Consider the following 8,688-nt stretch of genomic DNA (forward strand, 5'->3'; position numbering starts at 1 on the left):
CACCCTGGCCCTGGGGGTCTCCTGTCCCCACTCCCTGAGGGCCAGGCGGCTGGCCGCGAGGAGGCGTGTGGCCCGGCAGCTGTCCTGTGCTTTGTTCGCAGCGGCAGCGGCACGCTGGTGTCCACAGTGTGAGGACGCTGACCGGGCAGCTGCTCAGAAGAGCTCCCGCCGCCCCCCGCCCCCCAGTCTGTCTGGTCTCCATCGGTCTCCTCCGCTCTCGTTTGTGTCTTCCTGGGTCGTTTTTCTTTCCCACTTGCCCCCTCCCCGCCTTTCAGTTGGTGACCCCAGACTCTGTGATCCCCCAGGGTCCATGGTGCTGCCCCATCTCCGTTCCCTGTGTTTACACACCCGCCCCTGCGCCCCCGTGCGTCCCGCCAGGCGGCCGGCTGGTGCCGGCGGGGCGTCCTCGCCACAGCCCCCCTTCCACCGCCGTACTCATGCCGCGCTGTCCCTCTTTGAAGGCTCACCATGAGCCAGGTCTAAAGTCTGAAGAAAAAGAAAAATTCAAAAAAAAACAAAACAAAAAAACAACAAAAAGATGAAAAACAGGAAAAGGACTTTTTCTTTTTTTCCTGAAAAACAAAACAGACCTGCATGGACTCCGGTGTGCGCACTGTTATCTCGCGTCCGACCCCCAGCGCACACTGGCACCTGTGTCGGGAGAGGGGGTGCTGGGGGCTCCGAGAGGCTCTGGGCTGCACCCAGGGAGGGGCTGGGGCCGAGCCAGGGGGCCTCCTGAGGAAGCTGGCCGCTCCTGTGAGGGAGGCCCCGGCCCTGCCCGCCAGGCCGGGCCCCTGACGGCTCCCGGGTCCCAGACGCCACTGAACGATGTGCAGACCAGAGCGCGGTGCCAGCTTCGGGCACCATGGCCGCGACCGCACAGGGCGCTGGCAGGGAGGGGGCCCGGCCGCACTCGGACATTCCAAAGACCTCCAGAGACCACCCCCGCCCCCACGTGTTCTGGAAATCGTTTCTCTAACCAGCCTGTGATGGAGCGAGGGCGGCTCTGGGCACCCTGCCGCATCCTCCCTAAACGCTCTCGTCTCTGTGTGTCTCGGTGGCTTCAGAAGCAGACACACTGGACTGAGTGGCTACTGGTTTTGCCTCTTCACGCCTTGAATCTGGGAAGTGAGCGAGGGCGTAGCTGCTCTGCCCTTCGCACCGCGGGAGCCCCCGTGAAGCTGTGGACCCTCCTTTTTCTGATGTGATTTAGCCAAACCTTCCTGCCCCCTCCAGTGGGCTAGGACGTGCCTGGTAGCGTGTGTGAGAGAAGCAGCTCAAGACGCAGACAGACCCTGTTTTATAATTTAAGGAGAAAACAAAGCCAGAACACGGACCTTTGTAAAAAAAAAAAAAAAAAGAACCTTCTATGTTGGTGTTCTAATTTTGCTAAAAGATCTCAAATCCAGGGGATTCCATGCTCAATGGATGAATGTAGACACAAAACCGCAAAACTTGTATGAAGATGTAAAGTGCTGAAAATATTTTTCCTGTTTCCTTTCCCTTTTTTTTTTTTTTAAAATCTGAATTGTGCCCTGTACTGCAGTTGTTTGAATAAAAGTTTTATTTATTGCATCCGGTTGAGTGTGGCACCTCCTTCCAGCCCCGCTGCGTGCTCCTGAGCCTTGTGCAAGCCCGGCCACCTTGCCGACAGAACAGCCAAGGTGCAGATACTGTTGGCCCACATGGCTCTCCCTGGGCGCAGCTGGGGAGGCCCCCGCCCCAGTGAGAGCTACGTGGGCCTGACCCCAGGTCACCCTCCTGGGGCTGGACAACTAGCTCCACCCTGCGTTCAGTGGTTCTGGCTCCAGGCGGCGTGCCTAACTGCCAGGAGCCCCATCCTCCGTCCAGCGTGCGTCTCCTCGGGGTCCTCAGCCCTCACTCCCACCCCCTCTACCTGCACCAACCAAGCCTTGTGTTTCCTTGCAGCGCCGATGTGGAAGTGGCCAGATTTTGAGCGGCCCCTGGCTAGAGTTAGTAAGTTGCCCTGGTTTTCTTGTGCTGGTCAGCCTGTGTTCCCAGCAGCTCTGGAGACCCTCTGACCTGGGCCTCTGCTGAGCCTGCCTCTGCTCTCAGCTCTGGCCTTTGCTTCCCTTGGACCTGTCCTTGGGCTCTCGGGTTTCCTCTCTCTGGAAGCTGGCGGGTCTGGCCTGGTCCTCTGTCTGGGTTCCCTGTGCCTCTGCTGGGTGCTTTGGCCACAATCGGGGTGGAGCCTGGTGATCAGCTGCCAGGCTGGCTTTGGGCTACTTGGGCTGAATGCCCTTCAGACCAGTCTCTGGGCGTGGATCCGAACCTGGCCTGGCTGGCTCCTGGGCTGGTGAGTATCAAAGCCCCTCGAGGGCTAGGGAGACCAAGACAGGTCTGGAGACTGCCATGGCTGTGGAGAGAGCCACAGGCATGCAGGGGGAGCAGGCACAGGCCTCTGCCCGGCAGTGTGCCCACGCTCACCTCCCCTCTGCCCCAAAGTGGCTGAGGGGCTACGTCAGGCTTTCCAGCTTCAGCCCCAGTGGCCGCCTCCAACTCCCACCTGGTGACGGTCTCTTCCCTGGCGCCTCTGGAAAGCAAGCACTGGCAGCCAGGTGGGGAGAGCCCACCGCTCTGGGTGCCTGTGCCTGGGTCAGGGCAGCGCTGCTCCCCCTGTCCCACCCCAGCCCCGCTCCCTGGGAAGACTGCCGCGTGAAGCTGGCACATGGCCCTTTACAAAGATAGCGGTCCTTTCACCCCCTTGGTCGTCACCGCGATGCTGACCTCCCTGTGGGCAGCCGGGCCACTCCAGCAGGACCTGGACCCTCCCTCTTCTTTGCTACCTTTGTTGGGTTTGGTTTTGGCCACACTGTGTGGCTTGTGAGATCTTGGTTCCCCAACCAGAGATCAAATCCAGGCCCCTGGCAGTGGAAGTGCGAAGTCCTAACTACGGAACCACCAGGGTTATAAGTTGCTCAGTGTTTGTTTATATTGTCGCCCTTCTCTTTTGAGCTTCAGTGTGATTCCTGGATAACTCGGGAGACAAGTGCTCCTCAGATGGCGGTGTCAGGGGAAATGGCTTCGACGCTGGCTTAGCGTGAATGGCCTGGGCCATCCTTCTCCCCTGCCTCTGTCCCTCCCTTTACGAGATGCTCTGAGACACCTGCATCTCCTGCCCCCAGCTGAGCAACCCCCACCTCTACTGCCCTTGTGGTCCCTCTGAGTTATCAGGGCCCAGTAGATCTCATCCCCTGGAGGTACTGGAAGGGGGTGAAGGCCCAGGGAGGCTGGCGTGGCCTCTGTCTGGAACAGAGCCCCAGGGGCACAGTGGGCTGGGGCGCACACAGCACAGCGGCCACGGCCTGTCCTTGGATGGTTCTTCCGGGGCAGGGGTGTCACAAGGCGCCTCTGGTTGGTTGCGGGACCTTGCTTGGCTTTGCCCAAGCTCACAGCTCTGGGGAAGAGACCAAGTCAAGTCCAGAAGGGCCGACGTTCTGCAGTTGTGGAAGACACGTTGTAAGAGGAAAACGTCTAGGCGCAAGTTGGAGTATGTGCTGTAACTGCCCTCCGTGCCTTCTCTGCTCTGGAGTCGCTCCAGGATACAAGCTGCACTTCGTGCTGCCCAGGTGTTCTCAGAACCACCCCCTTTCTCATTCAGGAAGTGGATCCAGAAGATAACCGAAGGTGACTCCCCCAAATCCTCAGTGACGGATGTCTTCGGGAGGCTGGACCCGAATGCTGCTCGGCTGCAAGGGTCCCACCCTATCAGGCCAGGGGGTCTGCAGAGGACTGGGCAGTGGGGACAAAGGGCAGGGGGCCTGGCTCACTCCTGCCTTCACCATACCCAAGACTTCAGGCCTGCCCCCATCCAAGACAGCAAATGGATTCCATGTAAAAGCTGCCGCTGTCCCCATGTCCCTGCTCAGGAGGGGGACAGAGCCCAGCCCCTGGTCCTCTGCCAGAGTGCCTCGTGGCCCTCCCTGGGGGAGGAGCCCCCGCATCCTGACAGCTCTGACCCTTGCACACTCCGACGTCTCCCGTTTGGGTTAAGAAGTGCTGTTCCATGTCTGGGTGGTCCGCTGTTGACTGGCCCCAGCATCCGCCCCCAGCAGTGACAGACGTTTCCAGGACAGGAGGATCGACAGTGGCTTCAGTCCAAATCTTGTCCTGTTTTGTCATTCTAGCGTTGACCCCAGCACCCACCCTGGGTCACTAAAGTGTCCCCGTCAGAGTGGCTTATAAGCTTGTCCTTTCACAGAATGTTCCAGAAGGTAGTGGGCACCCATGGGGGCCTTGCCCTTTCCTCTGGTGCTAAAGGGTAAGGGTGTCCCACCCCAGAGTCTCTGGCCAGGGCTTGCAGGAAAGAGTTACTCCAGTGGCCTGGAGCAATTGCAGCCACCACCTGCTTCCTCTAACCCTGCAGGGTGTACACAGCACACGCTTCCATGGTCACGCAGTTTTCCCTTCAGGGTGTACACAGCACACGCTTCCATGGTCACACTGTTTTGGGGAAGAAAATAAAGACAGTGTGGCTGAGAGCCGGGCAGCCCCTTGGGGAAGGTCTCTCTGGTGCAGGTGACAATGTGGGTTTGCCACCAGTCCTTCCTTTTTTTAAATTGAAGTGTAGCTGATTTATAGTGCTGTGTTAATTTCTGTCATCCAGCAAAGTGATTCATTTATACATACATACACATTCTTTTTTATATTATTTTCTGTTTATCATAGGATACCTAATATAATTGCCTGTACTACTGTAGGACCTTGTTTATCCATTCTATAAATAATAATTTGCATCTGTTAATCCCAAACTCCAGACCCATCCCACCTCCCCCTTGGCAACCACAGCTCTGTTCTCTGTGAGTCTGTTTCTCTTTTGTAGGTAAGTTCATTTGTATCATTTTTTAGATTCTACATATAAGTGGTATCATATGATGTATTTCTGATGTACTTAGTATAATTTCTAGGTCCATTCGTGTTGCTGCAAAATAGCATTGTTCCATTCTTTTTATGGCTGAGTAATATCTCATTGTATATATGATCATTTTTACTTCATTCATCTGTCAGTAGACATTTAGGTTTTTCTGTGTCTTGGCTACTGTGAATAGTACTGCTCTGAACATAGGGGTGCATTTATCTTTTTGAATTCGTTTCCTCAGGATCTATGCCCAGGAGTGGGATTGCTGATCACATGGCAACTCTCCATACTGTTTCCCATAGGGTCTGCACCAGTTTCCCACCAACAGTGTAGGAGAGGTCCCTTTTCTCCACACCCACTCTACCATTTATTTTTGACTTCTTAATGATGGTCATTCTGATCAGTGTGAGGTTGGTACCTCAGTGTAGCTTTGATTTGCATTTCTTTAATCATTAGTGATGTTGAGCATCTTTGCTCGTGTCTCTTGGCCATCTGTGTGTATTCTTTGGACAGACGTCTGCTTAAGTCTTATGTCCACTTATTGGCTGGGTTGCTTTTCTTTGTTGAGGTATATGAGCTGCTCGTATATTTTGGAAATTAAGCCCTTGTCAGTCACATCATTTGCAGGTATGTTCTCCCAGTCCATAGGTTGTCTGTTTATGGCTTCCTCTGTGCAAAAGTTGGTAAGTTTGATTAGGTCCCATTGGTTTGCTTTTGCTATTGTTTCTGTTGCCTTGGGAGACTAAGAAAACATTGGTATGATTTATGTCTGAGAATATTTTGCCTGTGTTTTCTCCTAGGAGTTTTATGGTGTCATGTCTTACATTTAAGTCTTTAAACCATTTTGAGGTTTGTTTTTGTGTAGGGTGTGAGGGTGCATTCTAACTTCATTAATTTACACAAGGCTGGTCACCGACCCTTTCTGATGAGACTGTAGGTGTGTCAGGACACACTTGGCCAGCGCCCCCTTCTGCCCCCAACTCTGATCAGCACACGTGCCATCCTCCCTTCTCTGGGTCCCCACTTATGCTGGGTCCCCAGCTCTGGATGGACAAACCTGCCCCACTTCTAGGCCCCCCAGGACCGCCTGCCCTGACCCTGGCTGGGGACAGCCAAGGGCATAGAGCCCTCCTCCAGGACCAGAGTCCCATCAGGGCAGCAGCCCCCATGGCTGCCTTGCACCCTGTCCCAGGGGCCATGAGCCTGGTCACAGCAGAACTGCCAGGCAGTCCCTGCCCAAAGCGTATCTGCACAGACCAGAACCAAGGATACCAGAGAGAGGCCCTGAGGGAGGGAGCCCATGGCCCCACCAGCTGGGTGCAGATGCGCCAAGGCAGGGGTGGAACCGAGGCCGACGTGGGTGCTGCCAGCTGTCGGGCGGTGTCTTGGAGACGCGGAAGCCACGCTTTGCTGCGTCAGCCTCTTTTCCCTAGTTGACCTTTAAACAGCTGAGTCCAGTGTGCCTCAGTGTTTCAGAAAGTGCCAGGTCCTCAGGCACACAGGAGGGTGCCCCTCCTCGTGCTCTTCCTGGGCACCTGGATGGAGTGCCTGCCCAGCTCCCACGGACACCCGGCCGCGCCAGAGGCCACCCAGCCCCAGGTAACGGCTCTGCTCGTGCTGAGCCCTCCGTGTCCTCCATGCCATCTGTGCTGTCGCCCCGGGACTGCCTGCTGTCCTATGTCGTCCCCGCCCGGGCAGGGTCCTCCGAGCCCACTGGGAACCAAGGAGGAGAGGCCTCCGTGAGCTCGAGGCCAGGTGCCGGCCCCACCCTGCGCTCCTCTCGTTCTGTCTCAGCCCCTTGTCTGACGCATCTGTCTGTCCGTCAGCCGCCGTCTCAGCACCCAGGGGTGGAACGGCTCCTCTCTGAGGAGACGGTCAGCCCCTCCGCAGGGGCTGTGGGTGTCCACCCCTGCCAGCCCCTTCGCCATGACTGTGCCTGCGCCTTGTTTGTCGTGTGGGTCTGGGACGGGCCACTCCGAGCCCCCGGGACGCATGGGCCGGGCTTGTGCGCTCTGCTGAGCTGTCTGTGTGTCGATGGCCGTGTCCTTGCAGACGGGCTCAGCTGCTGCTCAGGCAGGTGGGGGGTGGGGGGGAACACTGGGCCTTGGAGGGGTTCTGCACACTGAGCTCGGATGCAGCTCATGGGGGGCTGCCTCGGGCTGCAGAGAGAGGACTGGGGCACATGTGGAAGGAGCAGAGGGCCCTCCCAAGCCGACCTGCCCTGGGAGGGCCTGCAGTTCAAAGCAGGACAGGTTTGGGAGCAGAGGGTGGTGCGCTGAGGCTCAGCTGGCCTTGCAGGCGGGGCCTCCACCACCCCCAGCTCTGAGCTGGGAGGCTGACTGGGGGCGGGGGTGGGGGTTGGTGCTGTCCACAGCCGCAGGGCAGCACGCAGCACCTCTCCTGAAAACCACTGAAATGGCTCTTCTCTCCTCTCCCCAGGAACCCCTTTGCCAGCGTCCAGCTAAAGCCGACAGTGACCAATGACAGGTCTGCCCCGCTCCTCAGCTGACCGCCACGTCTGCACCCACTGCCTGTGGGCCCCTCTCCCCCGCCCTGCCCTGCCCTGCAACCTGTTTTGTTACAATCAGCTTGTTCCCTGTTAGAGAATTCCCTCCTTCCAAACCCTTCTGCCCCGACCTCAATCTGGCCTGGGCTGGACCCTGGCTCTTCCCACAGGGTCAGGAGGTGGCACCTGGGCCATGGTTGAGGAGAATGAGGGGGGGCCTGCAGGGCCAACATTTTGGATCAGGCATGTCTGTTGTGTGGGCCAGGGAGCCTCCAGGGTGCACGGAAGGCCATCCCGTCGGTTTGTAGCTGCAGGGGAGCCCCTGTCCGGTCAGTCATGAGGCCACTCACCTGTGCGTGCCTGCAGGCAGGACACAAGGGCGCGGGGAGCGGAGGGCCTGCCCCTTTGGCTCAGAAGACGCATTTATTAAGAACACGTACCTTCGGCAGACTCTTGCCTGGGCCTCTGCTGGGTCTCCCTGTGCCCACTGGCAGTTTGGGGGGCTTCTCCCTGCCCATACCCGAACTCGCACCCAGAAATGGCTGCAGGGGCCCGCCTCTCCTCCCTGGCCCCAAGGAGGGGGATCAATGCTGTGGCCTGGGTCCCCAAGCTGTGTGCCATTGAGGCGGTCCTGGCCCAGGACGCCTGGGTGAGCCTCCCCCATTGATTCCCTGGCTGCTTCCCTATTTCAGCTGAAATACAAGATTCTAGAAACTTTCCTGGGTCTGTGGTATTTGACGTTTGAGGCTGAAATACAGCCAAGCTAACCACGTTGGTGACAGCAGTCCTCACCTCAGATGTCCCAGGCAGCGCTCGCTCACCTCCCAGACCCTCCAAGGAGCTGCTTAGGAGCCCTGCACCACCTTCAGCCTGCCCACACCCCAGAACACAAAGCCAGGATGGGCGGGGGCAGGGGGGGTGCGCTCCGGAGGTCTCTCACCTGGGGGAAGCTGGAGGCGGGCCAGGTGGAGCGAGGCAAGGTCCTAAGACAGATGGTCAAAGTGGGGGTGCACAGGTGCCCCACCTTGCTCCCGGCTCACCACCCCCTCCCCCTGCTGCCCCGTGCTGAGGGAAAGGCAGGGGGAAGAGCTTCCCAGAGGGGTCCCCCCATTCAGCCTTTCCTAGGCAGGGCCAGCTTACCAGGCAGGAGGCGAGAGCTGCAGGCGTCAGCACCCCTGCCCTGCTCTGGGAAGACACCCCCACCCGGGCACACTGGGGGCCCAAGGTCACTGTCTCCCTCACCAAGGTGTGCCAGGGACAGCGGGGTAAAGAGGGTGGCCTCCCTCCTGCACTCACCCAGTGG

General features: G+C 58.1%; 1 protein-coding gene across 7 annotated transcripts in view; it reads left to right on the plus strand.

Moving 5' to 3' along the window:
• Positions 1-8,103, plus strand: part of BAIAP2 (BAR/IMD domain containing adaptor protein 2) — a 63,904-nt gene extending 55,801 nt beyond the window's left edge. For 2 of the 7 annotated variants that reach the window (XM_055575340.1, XM_055575344.1), the window contains one exon: positions 306-1,575. In XM_055575340.1, the coding sequence (XP_055431315.1) occupies positions 306-459 (154 nt within the window). In that variant the 3' untranslated portion in view covers positions 460-1,575. Of the gene's footprint in view, positions 1-101; positions 1,576-1,929; positions 1,978-3,622; positions 6,479-7,318 lie in introns of those variants that run through there. The other 5 variants (XR_008712860.1, XR_008712861.1, XM_055575343.1 and 2 more) reach the window with 5 other exon arrangements.
• The last annotated feature ends 585 nt before the right edge of the window (positions 8,104-8,688 follow it).

This window comes from Bubalus kerabau, chromosome 4 (assembly GCF_029407905.1).
Source record: "Bubalus kerabau isolate K-KA32 ecotype Philippines breed swamp buffalo chromosome 4, PCC_UOA_SB_1v2, whole genome shotgun sequence".
NCBI classification, from domain to species: domain Eukaryota; kingdom Metazoa; phylum Chordata; class Mammalia; order Artiodactyla; family Bovidae; genus Bubalus; species Bubalus kerabau.